Source organism: Symsagittifera roscoffensis, chromosome 1, assembly GCF_963678635.1.
Source record: "Symsagittifera roscoffensis chromosome 1, txSymRosc1.1, whole genome shotgun sequence".
Classification (NCBI taxonomy): Eukaryota; Metazoa; Xenacoelomorpha; order Acoela; family Convolutidae; genus Symsagittifera; species Symsagittifera roscoffensis.
The window spans coordinates 56,331,637-56,351,592 of NC_087062.1; the positions used below are offsets into that span (position 1 = coordinate 56,331,637).

Sequence of the window (19,956 nt, forward strand, 5' to 3'; positions counted from 1 at the left end):
CGATATTTAGTCTAGCGATAAGCAAGGAAAATGCAACTGGGTGCCAGAATTTATCCGTTGAAAAAATGTTCAAAGTGTTCGCATGTTGTTTCTCAATCAAATCTATTTTATAGTATTCTGCAGTGAGCTGGGGGCATTAAAGCAGCGTTTTGTCTGACGTCGGTAGAATGATCGAGTTTGGTTGGATAATTTCGCAAATTTCTCATACGTGTTATGTGTTTTTTTTTGTCTCATAGTTTTTGGATAGTCTAATCGCCGTGGTTTTTTTTTCAAGCAAAGATTGCCAATTTTTTTTCTAGGTTTCTTAAACTTGCGAGAGCAGGTCTCCTCTAATTGGGAGTTTTGCCCAGAAAGCAACGTTGCTTACAAATGTATAAGAATTATAAAGTTAAGACTGTGTATAAACCAGATAAAGGACTAACAAGCGAGCTGTTCAGCTCTTTAAAGGGAATAACCGTTTTGCCCCTTGAAGAGTTGCATGAATTTTTTGATTTTCTTTGATAATTTTCCCGCTATGGGCAATGTTGTATCACTCTCAAACAACAAGTACGGAACATAAAGGGCCTTGAACAAACAACATTTTGATGGAGGGGCAAAGACTAACCACTCTCCAAAATCTAAAAAGAAAGTTGTCAAACTTGAATGAAAGCGAATATATTCAGGGCATCAAAGTATTTCTAAAAAAAATCACTAGAAAACGCAATCTATTAATGTATGATTAATTCTTAAACATAAAAAAGTTCAAAATAGCAAGTAAAATTATACTTAGATATATACTTTGTTAAGCTGGTCACTTCTTGCGATCTAAATGGTTAAGAAATGTGATGTACATGTTATAGCTTCAGTCTATATAAGCCTAGCTACACTGTTCATGTAGTTCTTAGCCAAACTGTTCTATTGAGGATTTTCAACAAGCATGCTTTCGTGCGTAAACGCACTCTTTCATTTAGAAATGGATATCTGAGCTCAAGATGGTAGTCAAAATTGGCTAATTTTTTTTCCTTGTAGTGATATCGCTGCTTACTTTAGTGAGCAGCGAAGTGTATTAGTACGAACCTTCTTTTCTAACCTAACTTGCAAATAAAAGTGTTCACTTATTTGATGGCACTTGTGCTATAATCACGATCTGTAGCATTGGAAATTTCATAGCATCTGTTTTATGTTGCTGAGTGGTTAGTGCATGAGACTAATATTCTCTAGGTCGCACATCAATTCCGAGCCGTAGCGGAATTTATCTAAATTGAGGATTTTTTTTAATGCACTGTATAGAGCTGCTTTTTGTCGTGTTCTGGCTAGTGTTCGCGAAGCACAGCTTCAACTCTTTGTAAATTATGACTATGAAATATTTTACAACTGCTTCAATCATTTGAATGTGTACATTTGCGAGAGCAAGTGTCTTGCAATCGGAAACTAGACTTCCCCTTAAGCAACTTTTCTAACTGTTAAATTGCATAAAGAAATTGTGTGTGAAGTTGCTTTATTAGTGAACATTAGCAATTGCGAGACTTAGAGAGGTCTGGTGTTCGAGTCCGGCCGGACTTTATTGTTTTTTAGTTTTTATGAGATTGATTTTTTATTTTTAGAATTTTCGTTTTTCGGCTTTTTTGAGTTGCCAAATATTTTGTGCTGTCATCACTTCTCAATTTTGTGCTGTCATCACTTCTCAACGTAGATGCAAGTGTTTTTGATTTACTCCTGTGATTTTTGAAATAAATAGCTCTGACGTTGTGTATTTTCATTGTTTTTTTGGTCTTTTGCTTGAAAGCATTTTTTTCTAGCCTAAATGGTTGCGACTTATGTTTGATTCGCTTAGACCTTTATGTAGATATTGTAGCAACATTTTAATTTTTTTTAAATTTAATGACAGTTTTTCATATGCCTTTTTTTGTTTTCGGTTTAATAAGTGTCTACACATTCATTGTCGGCTCAGTGGCCGCTAAGTGGCAAGTGTTTGGTTAATTACGTATGCGATTAGCAAGCGTTGTCAAATCGGAATATGGATTTTTTTCGGGCGAACAACTAGTTAGACAAAATTACTCGAATCATTTTACGTTTGTTTCATATGAAAGCAAAAATCAGATGGTAATTTATCGCACTTGGTCTGGAGGTAATGCAGTTGCCTTTGAAACCTAACACCAGGAGTTTGATTCCCGGCCGGATCTTGTTTTTTTTTTCAGTGTCTCAAGCTTTTTTCCGGGAAAAGTGGATTCGTCTGATTTAAGTTTGTCGGCTTAGATGCTTGCCCATTTTTTTGGACTGTAATCAGTTTTAATTGTAGTCTTAAGTGTCGTTGTTTCTTAGAATTACTATATCTGATTAGTATATTTGTGGTTTTTTCCTTGTTTTTTTTCTGCCTATTTATTTTATTCTGCCTATATGGTTTGGCTCTTAATATATTGGTTATATGAACTAGTTTTGCATCGCTATAAGGATAAAAATGATCATTCATGTTCCAATTAAATCAGTTCAACTGGTAGTAAACCCGTTAGAAGTTTAAACTTTTGAATCGCTCATTTTTTTGTTAATTTGCTCTTACTTTTTTTTTCGTTTTAATTGGCCTCATGCCACGTATTATAAGCTTAGTGAACGCTTGAAAAAAACTTAAAGCTTCTTAAAGGCTAGTGGATATGTTTCTCGTCTGTTTTTCTTAGATTGGTGTTCCACAATTCCAAAAAAATGTTGAATCGGCGTCTAACCACGTGTTGTCGCTTAGTGAACGCTCAGAAGTTAATAAATTTTGCTCAAAGATAGTTGTTGTGTTTCTCGTCTGTTTTTGAGATTGTGTTTTTCGTATTTCCAACCAAAATATTGGCTTTTTTATGATAACAATTTCTTCGGAGATTTTTGTTTTCGGATCGGTTGGCGTCTAATTACGTGCTGTTGGCCTAGTGGATGCTCGGAAAAACAAAAATTTTGCCTAACTATAATAATTGTCTTTCTCCTGTTTTTCTGAGATTGCAATTTTCGTATTTCATTTCGAATTTTTAATGACAACCATTTCTTCTGAATTCTGTTTTCGGATCAATTGGCGTCTTACCACGTGTTACTCGCTTAGTGGACGCTCGCAAAATACTGAAAGCTTGCTTTAGGCTAGTTGTTGTGATTCTCGTCTGTTTTTTCTGAGATAGAGTTTTTCGTGATTCCAAAAATGTAGTTTTTTTCTGTTAACCATTTCCCTGGGTATTTTTGTTTTCGGATCAGTTGGCGTCTTATCGCGTGTTGTTGGCTGAATAGACGCTCGGAAAAACTAAAAACTTGCCCCTAAACTGATGATTGTCTTTCTTGTGTTTTCGGAGATTGAGTTTTTCGTGTTTCCAAAAATATGTTGAATTTTTTTTGATAACCAATTCTTGGTATTTTGCTTTCGGATCAAGTGGCGTCTAATTGCTTATTGTTGGCTTAGTGGATGCTCGGAAAATACTAAAAACATGCTCAATGCTAGTTGTTGCGTTTCGTGTTTGTTTTTCTGTGTTAGAATTTTTCGTTTTTCCAAAAATATGTTGAATTTTTTATTACAACCATTTCTTTTGGTATTTTTGTTTTCTTAAGTGTTGTTGGCTTAGTGGAAACTCGGAAAATACTTTAAGTTGGCTTAATTGTGGTGATTGTTTTTCTCGTTCGTTTTTCTGTAATTGATTTTTCTTGTTTCCACTTTCAATAATTTTTTTTTCACTCAGTGATTTCCCTCTCACTGGCCATTTAGTAGCTTGCAGTGGTACGCGTTCCTTTTATCGCAAGTAATGCGAATCTCTGCGTCGCCTCTGTGTTAAACGTCCGTGGCTGAGTAGTTGATGCGTGAGACTCATTTTTCTAGGTCGCAGATCGAATCCGAGTCGTAGCCGAATTTTCACTAATTCGAGGCTTATTTGTTTATTTGCACTTAATAGAGCTGCTTTTTGTCCTGTTTTGGCTAGCGTTTGCGAAGCGCAGCTTCACCTTAGTGTAAATTTTGTTTTTACTTAAAAAGTTTTCTGTTTCAGCACATTTTTACCGTAGTCATTCGTTACAATATCAGAATTAATGCTAAGCCGAGCTTGACCTTTGAATTGATTCTGCGATCAACTGGGAACACTTCAGATTTTTGCAGTCAGAGTTAAATCTTATTTTTGTAATCTTTAGTTTTTTTTGTACTCCTGAAAGATATCTTTATTGGGCAGATAAAGCTATGCAGACTGAAGTGGATTGCCCGTGTGATCCATTTTTTATTAGCAGGTAATCCAAGCAGCTGCTTTTTTGGTCTCTATGTAATACTGAAGTGTGTTCGAAATCTAAGTAGTAGCTTAATTTCCAATATAGAATTGTTTTTTTTTGTCAGTAGCCGTGAGATTAATTACCTTGTCTCCCTTTGCTTTCTGACTGCGAGTATTCATGATTACTGATTGATGTCATGACGGATTAGCAGCGTTTCCTTCTCGGAAAAAAAACTTGAGATTTAAATCGAAATCAGACAAAATATTAACTGTTTTCATTTCTATGCTCATTCATCTTGTACAAATGGAACTTCAGAGTGATCAAATGGGCATCAAAGGGCTACAGTCCTATATGGAAAATCATTGTGGCGGCAAAGTGTGTTACCAAGTGAATATCAAGGAAGTGATCAAAGAATTCAAAGAAGCTTCGACTGACTCCGAGCCAGTAGTTTTAGTCGATGCCCCGTCCACTCTACGTCATCTAATTAATGGGTTAGATTGGATTTGTGGAGGTCAGTATATCGAGTATGGTAAGCGAATCAAACGCTTTGTCGAAGCGATCCGTGAGGCTGGGGCAGAGCCCATTTTCTTTTACGACGGGCCTTGTCTGAACCAGAAACGAGATGAGTGGGTCAAACGCCGAGTTGAGAACTACTACAGAATCCAACATCTGATGAATAGAATTAGAGCTGGAGATATTGTAGCTGAGGTTGAGCCTTTCATACTACTAACAGGCCAGTACAGTCATTGGACAAATATTTTGATAAAAAATTTCAGATAAAAACAAGACTGCTCGTATCAGGGCGAGGCCCTGAATGTTCCGACTGCCTTTTAAAGTTTATGGAGCAGTAATAACATGAAAAAATTAAATGTAATTAAACAAAATGAAAATTTTTTTCTAAAATTTGAGATTTTTTGCAAAAATCATCCCACCACACGCTCCTAGTAACAAATCAGTTATGGCAAATAAGCTTCCTTCTTCCAATTTGGAACGATTTCTAAGACGGATTAAATCTCAGCTCACGCATGAATAGCGCAAAATTTATCGCGCGTTAATTGTCCCAAAATGGCAATCTTTAAACCACCATGACTTTGCGAAAATTAATCACAGGTGAAATATCTTTTAAAATTTAAGCTTAGGACAACAATGCCTTTTGAATGATATAAAACAAAATCCTTCAAAAGTAGTTAATTAAAAAGTCGAAATTTGTCCGAAGAAAAAAACCCACCCGAGCACAAATATTCCGTCACTTTCTTTAGGAAAGTCGGAACAATAAGTTTGGTTGAACTTGCCGGGAATTTAAATCAAATTAGAGTTGGATATCCAATAAAAGGAAATCAAAATTTCAGGCTGATTTGAATTTGAAAAAAAATGGTTTCGTTTTTAAATGTTTTGTTAATGGATCAAACTTCAATATTGAGCATCCATCCGTTTAAATTATGATAAATGTATGTGTGTCCAAAGCCTATACAATTTGTAGGAATCAGCATGTTCCAACGATACGTGCTAACAGAAGAATGTGATTGCAGAGTAGTTATAACGTCAGAGGAGTGTGACGAGGAAATAGCTGTGTATGCGAAGCAAAACAGCAACGTTGTCGCCATAATGGCACAAGATAGTGACTTCGTAATTTACAACGCGGCCAAATATTATCTTTCGGCGCTTCATTTGGATCTGAATGATATGACCACTAAAGTGTACAGCAGCACGGAGCTGGCAAAATTGAACAACTTGGATCCGCAGTGGTTACCCGTCATTGCAACTTTATTAGGTAAGTGCCTAGATTACAGCATGCTTGTTGAAGTTGATGTAATTCAAAACCACTATCGTGTTCTAAAAATCGGATCTTGCGTTATTTAAATTTGATGAAAACTAATTTCCATTACTGAACCGTATTTAATATGGGTAACTTAAGAACACGTATTTCGTATTCTGTAACTTATGTATTCTGTGCAAGTTGATGAGTCTTCCGACCAAAGTTAACCTTGTAAAAATCTTTCCAATAGTTCTGCATTTTTACACAAATCAGCTAGCGTGCCTTTGTAGTGCTATGCGGTCAGTATTTTTTGAACCTAACTCACGCTGCTAATTCAAGTTTTTGTGCTAAGTTGATTGAATCAATAATTTTTCGGACATTATGTATTTTTTTTTGATGATATCGACGTTCTGAGCTAAAATTTAAAAAAATATTTAACCTGCATATTTTCTTCAGAACATCAAATAATTTTTCAGGAAAAGTTTGTTGCCAAATCTTTGAAGTTTTCATAATTTAGACGATTGAACATGCTCCTATCTTGCCTTTTAGTTTCAATACGGTTACCTGAATTGATATATCAAATTAGCTGAAAAAGATGAAAATGTTGTTTTTAGGAAACGACTACTTGTCTCGAGACAGTTTAAGGAGCTTTCATCTACGTATCACAAACTGGAAGAGAGCCGGATATCCCAGGCATCACCTCTTGATCCCAGCAGTAGCCAAAGTTGTTAACGAGAAGTTAAAGCTCGCGATGTCAGTTGACGAGATGTCAATCATTCTAAGCAAAGAAGTGTTTGGCAAATCTGCAAACAATGAAAGACAATTAGCAATAAAGAACGCTTTAAAAAGTTTTTTTCTACTGAATACGCCTTCAGAGTCGAAGAAAAACAAAATAGACGAATATTCGGATAAACTGTTGAAAGCGATGATGAAGCATCCGAACTTCAACCCGATGTCAGAGCAAGTGTTAGTGCATTCTTGCGTCGAGCACAGCAACGCGTTCGAAGATTTAACTTCACAATTCAAACCTTCAGTTTTGGTCTATAAGTCGATTAATTCTCGGTTCATGGGAATTTTGCGCAAACATCAGCAGCAAATACCTGGGAAAAACTGGATCGACGAATATGCTGTTTATTCAGAGCATTCTGTGAAGCAGGGTAATAAAGTAATAGTGTCTTTCCCGCCCTTCGATTTTGACTTATTGAAGTTGACTGAAAGTGATGATACTACACTAGTTTCAGAGAAACTTAAAATTCTTCTGTGGGCGGTAACAGGTGAAAATTTATTTGATGATCAGTCTTACCAGTCAGAAATGGAGAGAGCGTTTCTCAGAGTCAATCCTAAGTTTTTTATTTGCTCACTTGTGCTTTATTATTTGTATCGATGCGAAAAGATTTTAGATCTGGCAGAAATCGATCTTTTCGTTACTATGTTTGTCATTTTGGATTCTGAATCTAACTTGGTAACCAATGAAATTCGCGCACGACCGAATTACAACGCTGTGCATCTAGCTACTGTTTTTAACCGTGGAGTTCAAACGATTGGCAGAGTTGCATCAGTTTTAGGCACAATTTTGCCGTCTTTTTCATCCGCGCACCATAACTTTTTTGACGGTGTTTTATTCCAGAAAATATTTGTGGGCGAAATTAAAGTTGACAAGTCAATCGAAAGTGACCGAGCCAAGACAACCAGAGCAGCAATATTTGACTTTATGAATTTTAAAGCATGAGTGGTAAGATGTAATCTATCTTGTATATATTTTTGAATAATGCATATTTTAAAAAGTTTGAGTAATGATTTCATGATTAATATCTCTTTTAAAAGTTCAGTTATAGTGGTAAAAAGAAGATCGGAACAATTAAGCGAAAATCTTTTTCATACGTTTTGCTTTTCCATTTTTTATGCAACCTCTAAAAATGCAGGACAAAGTTGCATTATTCGCTTTGATCATTCAAACGCTTTGATCATTCATTTGAAACTCGTTTAAGTGTGCTTGACAATCAATGAATCCAGTGGATACGTAGCACAAAGTAGACAGGTCATAAAGTAGACAGACTACAGTGCTGATTTAAAATAACCGGACAGAACGAACATAGGAAGTTTCAAACGTTTATCAAAAATTACGCTCAAATCACCCAGTTAACTGATGACAAAGTTATATCGAAAGAAGCCTCAGACACAACCCAACAAAGCTGTAGAAGATTAAAATCTCCAAAAATCTGTATAAAAGAAATACATTTTGTTTGATAGCCGAAAAGGGTTAATTTAACTACATAAAACGCAATATCTTTGCTTAGAAATAAACTCTAAACTTCTTGACCAAATGTTTTGGAGATTTTATTTTTCTAGAACTTTGTTAGGCTGTCTAAGAGGCTAGTTTCGATATAAGTTTGTCATCAGTTAACGTGGTAGTTATAGCGTAATTCTTGATTAACTAAAAAGCGCTAAAGTAATCAAATTTTAGGGTAAAATTTTGGTTTCGCAAAAAAAATTGCTCCGCTTCGCCTGTCTCATCTTGATTCTGATTGCTGAAAGTTTGTCTTGCTACTTTTTGACGAGTCCACTTTGCCAATTCCCGTGGATTGATCAAAGAAATGGAAATTTTCAGTCAAAAGTGTTGCATACAACAAAAGAAGAAAGACACTGAAACCAAAGTCGATGTGCTTCATAGTTTTTATTTACAATTCTGCCATAATCAACTAAATCGGAAGAAAAGAAACACTAACGAAAGTTTTATCAGAAAGTCAGAATTATATCGTAAGCAATAAAAATGTCTTTTTTAGCTTGAATAAGCATTCTCAGAAGTTGCATTTCAACTTTTTTTCTGCACGAAAATTTCACAAAAATAAAAAAAAAATTAAAATACTATCTAAAAAAATTGTAGACATTTTTTGCGATTTTGATTTGAGCTGAAACAATAACTAGTTCACTGAAACCAGTAATATTAGCCTGTAAAAAAGCCTGCACTTTTTAACCTGTATTTACAAGCCAGTAAAAAAAACGTTTTTATTGCTGTGTTCGGAACCTTCTCTGCGCCTTGCGCCGGAACCGGTTATCCTTCTTTTGAATGCTGCATCTGTTGAAATTAGCGCGGTTTTGCTGTATGAAATTAGCGCGGTTCACTTGTATCAATTCTCACAAATGCCCTCAATTATTATAGAACAAAAATGCAACAAAATTCGAATGCAACAAAACTCGAACCCCCTCCTAATTCTGGTTGCCAAGTTTTTCCTCTGGGCCCCCCTTTTGTATAAATTTACGATCAATTTTGGCTGGCCAACATTAAAAGTTTTCCAAAGGCGCCTTCGGGGCCTATATAACTAAATTATAGGGGGAGCGCGCGCCAAAAAACACGCAATTTATAGTCAAATAATTTTTTCAAAGTGCTCAAATTGTCTTTTTAGCCTGTCTTTTCAAAAACTTGCGGCGCAAAACATTTTTGACAAAATAGGGTGTTCGAGAGCTCGGAAAATTAAATTGGTCGACTACATGACCGCCCCCCTAGAAAAACTTCTACGCACGCCACTGAGTATGATTTATGATTTCACTGCCAAAATGTTTTCCAATTTAACCAAAAGTAAGGAAAAATTTACTGGGTGTTGCAGATAAACAAACTCTAACTAAAGTCGGGGTTCTCATCAAGTATTTGAAGCTGAGATTCTGAAAGTTTGATCCTGTGTAAAATTTAGATGCAAATTTTGTTTAAGGTGATGCAAAAACTTTTCAGGTTATCGTGCGACGAGAAACTTAAAAAGGTGTGTTTTTCACGCTGTTTCGACTAGAAATTGTGAGGTACAATAGAATTTAAAATTTTTGAGATGAAAACGTTGTTTCACAGACATTTACAAACCACGTGTTAGCTGTAATGGCAGACATCAAAAATCCTGCACAATTTGGGTAGCTTATATTTGTTATTTTTATGCAATTCTAAAATCCGTGACATTAGAAAAGACATATGTGTGTTTTGGTTTTCAAATTTGCAATGATGAGTTTAGAAAATTAATTCAACTTTTGACATTTTGAGTTTTTCGTCTGATAAATTATCAAGTTAAAAAAGATACTTTTTAGGCATCACTGTTGAAAAAATTGATTCAAAAATTTCTGTCCATGTATTACGCTGGGTGAAACTTGCAATATCTTACCTCATTTACATGAGAAATTCGAGATTTCATCTGAAACACTCTGTAGTTGAGCGACGAGAATTAATTCTGATTCAATATGCAGGCCAAACCTGAGCTACCAGTCAATGCTTGTTCTAAAGAAAAAATTTGAAGTACAACTTCGAGCGGTCGTCAAGCTGTTTAGTTACCAACTGTCTCCCATTATGTACCCTCTCTTATGACAAATTATACTATGATCCATTTGTATTCAAAACGCCATCTCTGAGCTTCCCACTCGTTTAAGGTGGCGAGGATCGTTTAAGTATTTCTGCGCTCCCAAAAACTGGCGGGTTTGCACTGGTGCCATTTGCTGCGACTTTAGGCGCTCGTGTTGAGTCCACCGCGAGAAGCCGGTACCTCAAGGCTCGGGATACTTTTACCTTCATGTAAACTTTATTAGAAACGATACAAATGGTCTTAGAACCACTTGAACTTTGGATTACGTGAGTGATTAATCCTTGGTTCCAGTGACTTCAGGATATGCTCTGACTGTTTGACCGACTATCTGCAAGATAAACTAATCAAAATCTTTTCGCCGAACATTTCAATCATTTTGAACCTCGAAACACAAGCTTAAAGATTTTGTAAATTATTGGCCAACATAACTTCATTGGGTACCAAATTATTCATTCCTATCTACGTTGAAGCTGAAATTAATTTCATTTGTTACTAAGGTATTCGAAGCTTAGCTGAAATGCGTAAGAGCTTAACAACTGGCAGAACTGTCCACAAATTGGGTCTGCAACTTTGGCGTAGTGCGGCTACAGCCCTGAAGCCGCATATAGTTCCAGAAACAGTGCCTGGGCCTAAGTCGAAGGAGCTGAAGCAGGAACTGACCTCTATTCAGAACACTGTGCTGTTGAACTTCTTCGTCGATTACGAGAAGTCCAGTGGGAACTATTTGGTAGATGTGGATGGCAACCAGATACTGGACGCATTCGCCCAGATATCTTCAATGCCATTAGTGTATTATGTTATTTTATTGAATCGGTAAAGAAGTTTGTGAAGCTGTGGTGAAATGGCTAATGTATCCGCCTCTCAGTCGCCACCATGTTCTATGCGCGTTGGATGCAGCTATACGTGGCTGCATCGCGCGTGTCTGACCCGAGCGGAATAAAGTTTTACATCAAAAACGCCAGAGATAATTCCCCAAAAACTAAAAACATCGTTTATCGTGAAATTTTGTAATTCTCGCAGACAAATTTTGTTTATTTTTTTGTTTGGTTCAAAAATAAGCATTATGATACTGATTCAAAATAATGATTAACGTTTATGTAACTATCAAGTGTGTTGCTTAATTCAAAGATGTCGCGTGAAGTCATGTTTTTGTTATCTTGTATCGTAATATCAGTTTGTGTAATTTTGATTAATGGTTTGAGCAAAGGGTGTGAAGCACAAAGAAATAAGTCATAGTGATGCTTACAGTTCTTACGCTAAAAATTTTGTTTTGGAAAGCATTGTTTTTTTGCCATAATTTTCCGTTCTTGATTTTTTCTGTTTTTTTTTGCCAGAAGTTGTTATTGTGTTTTTTGAATGCCTTTTTCCTTGAATTTTGTCTTCTATTTACAAAGAAATTTGGTTTGTCTGTTTTCTGAAGAATTGGTTTTGTAGCACCGGAGGTGCGATTGACGCGCTAGTTTGTCCATAACCTTGAATGTGTTTATACAAATTCGAGTGGATTGTGCTGCTTCCTTTTCTCAGGTACAATCACCCAGCACTGCTGCAGATGATGCAAGCAGAAGGAGCCGTCTCCAAGGTCATCAACAGACCAGCACTCGGTATGTTCCCCCTGTGCACGATTCACTCCTCTCTGTCGCCCCCAAAGGGTATCTATTTTCACTGTAAATTTTGTGCAAGTAATGACGATTTGAAGTGATTGCATGTACATCTCTGATGCTGCCGCCAGGAGGCATCCAAATACAATAATATAAGAAATAAAATATGATATTCAGCGTTGTATTGTATCAATAGGTCGTGATTCTCTTATCTAAATACCATCGCCGCAGGTTCAGTGTTGAAGTTCTTAGTCGTTTGTTAGAATTAGGATCATTGGTCTGTTCGTCGGCATTGTTAACAGTTGACGTTAGCCAATTTTGACGGGCCGCAGACATTATCGGGTCAGAAAATGAAACAAGACGCCTTTTTGAGATTTTGGGGCGCGTTCAAGTAAGAAAATGCCCGCAAAGTTTTCTATTTGAGATGAGCTTTATGGGAAGTGCGGTGGACCATAGAATGCGGTGGACGCGGATCTCCTGGCCTGTCAGCTCTGCCCTTCACCTCTGGCTTCCACGGCAGGACTCTGGGATCTCTGTCGGACCAAACCACTGCACAAGGTTACAGTTTCAAATTCAGTTGTTGAGGTTCTGATTTGTGTTCAGGAAACAGTTCCCGCTAATGGATTCAAAAGATACGAAATCAAAATAGACCTACCGAAATTAGCGTTCATGACTCAGTTGTGTCTCGAAAGAAAATAAAATTGATAAGAATCTCCCTCGGTACTTTGAACAGAAAGTACTATTGCTTTACATCAGGGATACATCATCTGTTTTTCTTCAACTGATAGTTTGTAGAAATGAAAAGTTCCCTCGTTCTCTCAGGAGTTGTGATCAGGTATTAGTTTTGTGTTGATTAGGTTGATATAATCAACACATTCGACTGGCGCTGTGTACAGTTCCCTCTCAAGTACCCGCTGGAGTAACATGTGGCAGAGAATGAACAGATATAGAAAGAGACATTAGCCAGAGTGGGAGAGACAATCCAGTAGTGGAAATAGACATTCCAGTAGTGGAAATAGACATTCCAGTAGTGGAAGAAGACATTCCAGTAGTGGACGAAGACCAAGCCCATCGCAGGTAACTTTTCTGACCGTTGAAAGTCTCGGCCAAACTGGACACTTCGGTTTTGGCTAAGGCCCGGGTTTTTGGATAGGCGTCCTGGTAGCTCCGCGAGCATGAGACGCCGTTCTTTTCTCATCGCGGTAAATATTGAGTCAAGCCCTGGGCCCAGAGTCGTGTACAGCTGCCCTCACTACAACTGCGCTGACTTCTCCAACTGGTTGAGAGCTGATCAGCTGGGCTACCTGGAGATGGCACTGTGGATGCGAAAAAAGTTTAACTAACATCCCAGCGCCCCCCGCTCCATTTCCCGCACCTCGCAGAAACAAGGCCCCCAACACTTCATGTAGCATACTGCAGCTGAACATCAATTGCTGGAGAGTAAGGAAAGCTGCCTTTGACAAGCCCCTCTCAGAGACAAACAGCCGTAGTCTTGCTTCAAGAGACGAACCTGACAAGCAAGAGCAAGACAACCAGCTGCAAAGGCTGCACAGCCTTCACAGAAGAAAGATTCAGCGCAACCTATCTTGGTTCGGAGCTACGTAACCGTTCTGAGGGTCCTCGGACAGCTTCTCCCCAACAGAGCTGCCTTAGAATCTGTCGGTGTTACAGTAAAGACCGGTAAGAAGTCGGTGGAAATCTGGAACCTATACAGGCCCCGGCTTTGGATCACAGAGACGTGGACCTCCACGATGAGTCCTGGCTTTCTGGAGAAGATAGCATCCTCGGCGGTGACGTTAACTGCCATGACATCTGGAACCAGTTCACACTCTGGGCGTCACTCTCAACGAATGGCTAGTGGATACTGGACAACAGAATAGAAATCATCAACGAGTGTTCCCCGACTAGACACTCTTCACATGGAGCGCCATCATTCCTAAGTGTTTCTATAGTTGGCTGTAACAATACGCAGAGACTTGAAGTGCACAAATCTGGATTCAATCGGCTCGGATCACCTCGCGGTCCTTATCAGCACAGACCAGAAGCTAGAAGGTCTGTCGGTAAAGAGACTGAACTTCATGAAGATGGAAGAGGGTGTCCTCAAAAGGACATGCGAACTGTTCAGCGGAGACTGGCCCGAACAGTCTCTCGAAAAGGTCTCCATTTTTTTCGTCAAGCTCATTCTTGAAGCTGCGAAGTAGAGCACTCCCACCAGTACTAGTAAGAGCTGCAAGACGCGGTGAACATCTGAGTGCACGACAGCCAAGAAGCGCTGCAACGAAGCTCTCTCGGCGGCACTTGAAGATCGTGGGAATAGTGGTAAAACAGAAGCGTACATGCTCGAGTACACCATCTTGGATCAAACCATTCATAATGAGGAGACCAGAATCTGGAGAGAGTACATGAGCACTTTAGACTCCCTCCGCGCAATGAACCCCCTCCGCGCAATGGATGGTAGCAGCAACCCCCCCCCCCCCAAACAAGCCCATTCGTAACACAAGTGGCCCATCCTTATCTCGCCGCCTATCAGACAGTCAACAAGATCCTGCAGACAGCCTCAATCATCTGTTCAGTGCTTACGAACCGGACAAAGCTCTGCACAAGCTGATACGCCAGGCCTACGGCCATGACAATATCCACCCGCCCTCACTGAAGAGGCCCCCGAGCTCGCGTTTTCGCGCCTGTAGGAAATGTATAACAGAACTTGGACGGAAGCCAGCGTTCCCTCGGATTGGAGATTCCTATCTTGAAGAAAAAAGGTTCAAGCAAAGTAAGCAGCTACATACCGGTGTCTCTGCTGCTTGTTGTCTCCAAGGTCATGGTGATAATTATCACCAACAGACTAAAAGAGTGGTATCAGCCGAACAATATCGTTTCAGAAGAGCAGTCTGAGTTCCAGCCACGTTCTAGTTTTTTAGCCGTCTCTCCGTTGTTTCTGGGCCTGGCTGGCCGACCGCTGCTCTTTTGCTTCGCCACAGCTTCTCTGCCAAGAGAAGTCCGTTCTACCACTCCTGATGCACGGAAGCGGAATTCATGCCATCTAGTTTGTTACGGAAGTGCACTTCACTTCAAGAAAGTTGCGAGTCTGCCAGAAGAGCACCACCTTCATGACATCTCGACGACCAGAAGCTTCAGGCCCAGACTAAAGTCCAGAGGCGAATCCAGCCTCCGATATTGCTGGTCTCCAATCTCAGAAGCAACTTCGTCATTTCAAAAACACCAACAAGCATTACGTTTCGAGCAGCTGAAGAGGACGGTTGACGCCAGACAAGAAGAACTTTATCTGAAGAAAGTCGAGCAGAGTGGCTTCCTTGGCAAGGTGCACTAACGGAAAAAAGCTGACAAGAGCGGTGTTCCGATCAAGATCTCAGGAGGTAGCACTGTCCCGACTGAGAGTAATCAGAGCTCCTTTCCTCCGCCAAGTCGCCCAGAAGTTCGTAAGAGAAGAAATTGACATATACCCGAACTGCGAATTAGCGCCAGAAATACCAGAGCATTTTTCTCATCCGACCCCTCATGCTTATTATCAGAAATGAAGTCGTTTGACCGAATCATGTCTAAAAAGTTCTACAAGATCAGCCAAACAAAGTGCTGGAATACCTTCGGCGCACTGAGCACTTAAGCCCTCCCAAGCTTTGACGGGATCCACACTTAACAACAACAACAAACGCTGAAAGTGGAGAGGAACTTAATCTTCGGGTGTTCTTCGTTTTGATTAATTTTTAATACTGCAAAAACATCTAGAAAAGTTTTTTTATGATTTTTTTGTTATTCTTTCCTGAAAACCTGCAGCCGATTAATTTTTATTTATTCACTTTTTCACCTTTCCTTTTTTTCACTTTTTCACCTTTCCTTTTTTCTCATCTATCTCTTATTTAATTGGCGGTTCTCTCGGCCGATGTTTAAGAAGTCTTTCTGTTGATATGCTTAAGCTTTTTCAACGAAATATTTATTGCAGCTTCAACGAAAGAATCATGCGCTAGTTACACCCGAAAACTCAAAAGTTTTCTTATTTTTGTATGCTGAGAAGTTTTTTTTAATTTTTGTATGCTGAGAATTCAAAATTTTTTTCCTTATTTTTGTATGCTGAGGTATGGAATTTTTTTAGAATTAGAAAACTAACCGAACTTTAAATTCGCAACCCTATTTTGGAGTGCTGCTAGGGTACGTTCAGGGATTGCAAATCTGGCGTCCAAGCATGACTCCTGAACTCCTTTTGTTTTTCGAGATGTGGCGTTTTTGTTATTTTTTTTGCAACTTTTTTCAAAACTTCTAGATATAGAAAAAATTAACCGAACTTGAAAATGTCAATTCCTTAGTTGTGTACTATCAGTGTACACTCAGGAGTTGCAAATCTGTCGTCAATTTATGACTGCCCAAACCTTTTTGGTTTTCGAGATAAGCCTTTTTTGATTTTCTTGTTTTTTTTCCAAAAAAACTCGATAAAAAACCGAACTTGAATTTTTCAACCCTATTTTAGGGTGCTGTCAGGATGCACTCAGGGGTTGCATTTCTTCCCTCCAAATGAGACTGATTTACTGACTGTTTTTCCCTGGTGTCGCGTTTTTTTATGATTTTTTCATTTTTCTAAAATAAGAGAAGAAAAAAGTAACAGAACTTCAAATCCTCCGGCCTATGGTGATGTGCTATCAGCGTAAACTCAAGGGTTGCAATTCTTCCCTTAAATAGACCCGCTCAAATTGTTTTAGTTTTAGAGATATTGCGATTTTTTTTATTTCCTTGAATTAAAAAAACTACCTGATTTTGAAATTCTCAGCCTGGTAGGGTTTTGTCAGGGTACATTCAATGAGTACTGTCAGAGTACAAATTTTGTCTCTTACTTTTTTGCTCAAAACTTTTTCATCGCCGAGATATGGCGTTTCTTTTGATCTTTTTAATCTTTTTAAAAAACTTAAATTTAAAAATAACTAAAAGAAATTAAAATTCTAGCCCTTTGGTGGGACGCTGTCAGGGAACAGTATAGTGTGGTAAATATGCCAGCTTAGCTTACCTGTTCAAATCATTTTGGTTTTCGAGATTTGGTGTTTTTCATGAAATAGAAACCCCTGATAGATGAGCCCAGTTTATCTTCACAGTTGCATTAAATATCTCTGTTTTAGTACGTTTTAGGAAGCTCTTTTTTATTGTTCAACGATCTATTTGAAGCACCGTAGGTGCGAATCGTGAGCTAGTTACACCCGATTATCTTATTTTTGTATGCTGGAAAGTTTTCCGTTTTTTTGTATGCTGAGTTTTTTCTTTGCATGCAGAGAAGTTTTTGTCATTTTTGTGTGCTGAGAACTCAAAATTTTTTCCTCATTTTTGTATGCTTTGAATATCAGTAATTGCTAGCGAAGCCAAATGTTGTCAGTTTATTTGGTTTTGGTCTGACTATACAAGCTTGCTGCACAGTACATGTGACTTTCGTAACGAAAGTAACGGAACATTTGTGCTCGCGTTGCTTTTTTCTTCGGACAAATTTCGACTTTTTAACTAGCCATTTATGACGGTCCAAAGGTATTGTTGTCCTGAGTGCAAATTTGAAAAAATATATCACCGTTATCCTTTTTTAAAAAGTTATGGGGGTTTAACGGTTGCCATTTTGATCAATTTGGGACAACTAATGCGCGATATATGTCGCGCTATAAACGCGTGAGCGGAGATTTATTCCGCGTTAGAAATTGTTTCAAATTGGTTGAAGGAAGCTTATTTGTCATAAATGATTTGTTACTAGGAGCGAAATCTGTCACTTTGTACTTTATATGGCGTGTGTGGGATGATTTTCATAAATAATCTCAAATTTAAAAAATATATATTCCATTTTATTCAATTACATTTAATTTTTTCATGTCATTACTGCTCCATAGACCTTAAAAGGCAGTCAGAATATTCAGACTAAAAAAATATTCAGACTAATTTCAGAATAAAAGGCTTCGCCCTGATACGAGCAGACTTGTTTAATATTTACGCTTGCAATTAGGAAGCGCTTTAAAATTAACGTTTTCAGTTTAACACGAGTGTAATTAAATCACGTAAATGAGTCATTTCGCTAACAGAACTTTTTTGAATAAATATGCATTGTACATTCCCGTTTCTTTCGAAAATTAAGTCGATTCTGAGTTTTGAAATTTTTCATAGCTCAAAGTTAATTGTGACAAAAAAAAATGTTCAAACATTTCACAAAAAAAATTTTCTAGAGAAAGTTTCTGAATTCTGACTAAAAGTCTGTGTCAAAAGTTAAAGAATAAAATGGTTTTCTTATATCTTGATGTTTCTTGCCTGATAACGCGGAGTGCACGTTTTGATAACAATCTTAATCTTTTGTGCAGCTGTGATTGTGGAACCCATTCAGGCGGAAGGTGGCGACAACCAGGCCTCACCCCAGTTCTTTCGTAGGCTGCAAAAGATATGCAAGGAGCACAATGTCGCCTTGATTGTAGAAGAGGTGCAGACTGCCTTCGGACCCAACGGACAATTCTGGGCACACGAGTCCTGGGATCTTCCCTCTCCCGCGGATATGGTGATATTCAGTGAAAAGATGCACATTGCTGGTTTCTACTGCCAGCCAGAATGCGAAGAAGCCCAGCAGGGTTATAGAATTGTCAACACATGGGTCGGTGATCCGCTCCGATTGGCGCTTTTGAAAACGACATTAGAAGTAATCAAACAGGACTGCTTTCTCAAGGTTGTGAAGAAAAGCGGGAAGATCTTGATGGAGGGCTTGAAAAAGCTTAGAAAGTTCGAGGCCTCATATGATCTCACGCGTGGGTGGCATGGGAACTTTCATTGAATTTGACATTCCGACCGAAAAGATGAGGAAAGATCCGATTAGCCGAATGTTCCATAAAGGTGTTCTGTTTGGTGGATGTGGCGTGTCATCTGTCAGAATGAGGACCGCTCTGATATTTGATCAAAAGGAATGCGAAATTTTTCTGGAGACTCTAAAACATTGCCTTTGATTGAAAGTATTTTCATTGAACTGGATATGAAAATATTTATTTGACGCGATATTTTATTTGATTATTGAGGTATAATTTGTTATTAAGCTGATTGGCTAAAAAAAAATTTCTTTTGAAATGTTGAATAAACTTTTTTTTAAAATCAGCAGCCGTCATGATGAAGTAAAACTCAGTTACGAAACACATTTTTTTCCTTCATTGTTTTTGGGTTCTTGTTTTGGAATTTTTAATTTATACGAAGTTTTCAAGGTCTTGAGCAATGAACCAAATTGACTTGACAATCTCAGTTCAAGCTGGATTCCTGACTCATGTGTTAAGCCGTAGCGAAGCTCTGAATACTCTGAGCGACCTTTGTTGTCTCAAATTTTGTAGAAAGAAATTAAAATTGATATGCTTTTTAAATTTTTTTAAAAATTTTTTGCCGCTTCCCTAACCAATGTCAACTACCAATTGACGGAATTTGCCTCTTGTAGGTAATTAGTAGGATCACTTGAAAACTTCTCTCGGTGTGTTTTCTTTTTCACTGGCAACTTGTGAGTGACTGATTTTGATTCAGTCTGAAAAATAGAGATGTCTGGTCGCAAAAATAAGAAAAATCCATCTGCGAACATTTTTGTCATATAAATGGCGTTTAAAAGATATTTAATGTTTGCGAAATTAACAATTTTATAAAAATGCAAAGCGTCCGTCAATTGCCAGGTTTCTATTAACTCGTAGCTTGCGCAGTCCCTTAATCCGGCTCAAAATCTATTCATTGATATAAGGCGTGCTAATTGATCCATTTTTTTTGTGACATTGCATATTGGGGTGAAAAATTCGTATTGAAACTGAACAGAAATCCTTTTTTTTTCATTTTAAACTTGTCAAAAACAATATAGGCGTGTCAGAACTGAACCTTCAGGGCTTTGCACTGCTTCGAGTAAACATCTCCTATCTTAAGCGTGGTTTTTCGCATGATCACAAATCATTCTTGCAGTACAGATAAATTGATACAAAGAGCATAAAAAATTGATTTTGTTGAAAAAAAATTAAACTTGAAATTAAACATCAAGTAGAAATCAGAGCGTCGATTTTTTAACAGGGAGTCGGAAGTTAGAATTTATTACTTCAATCTC

The 19,956-nt window shown here is 38.0% G+C and overlaps 2 protein-coding genes across 4 annotated transcripts; both read left to right on the plus strand.

The window, feature by feature from the left end:
- Nucleotides 1–5,159: 5,159 nt before the first annotated feature.
- On the plus strand, nt 5,160–7,721 carry LOC134846036 (uncharacterized). Its single transcript, XM_063863213.1, has 2 exons — nt 5,160–5,962; nt 6,562–7,721. The coding sequence occupies exons 1-2, from the start codon at nt 5,638–5,640 to the stop codon at nt 7,674–7,676; spliced, it is 1,440 nt and encodes a 479-aa protein (XP_063719283.1). The 5' UTR covers nt 5,160–5,637; the 3' UTR covers nt 7,677–7,721.
- A 2,734-nt stretch (nt 7,722–10,455) lies between these two features.
- Nucleotides 10,456–18,928, plus strand: LOC134846045 (4-aminobutyrate aminotransferase, mitochondrial-like). 3 transcript variants are annotated; one of them, XM_063863234.1, is made up of 5 exons: nt 10,456–11,073; nt 11,809–11,933; nt 12,307–12,440; nt 12,740–12,959; nt 18,212–18,928. In XM_063863234.1, exons 1-3 carry the CDS (start codon nt 10,802–10,804, stop codon nt 12,336–12,338), a joined length of 429 nt encoding a protein of 142 aa, XP_063719304.1. In that variant the 5' UTR covers nt 10,456–10,801; the 3' UTR covers nt 12,339–12,440; nt 12,740–12,959; nt 18,212–18,928. The 3 variants fall into 3 exon arrangements, with proteins under 3 accessions (XP_063719304.1, XP_063719313.1, XP_063719296.1); XM_063863243.1 differs by having other exon boundaries at nt 11,809–11,885; XM_063863226.1 differs by having other exon boundaries at nt 11,809–12,440.
- The last annotated feature ends 1,028 nt before the right edge of the window (nt 18,929–19,956 follow it).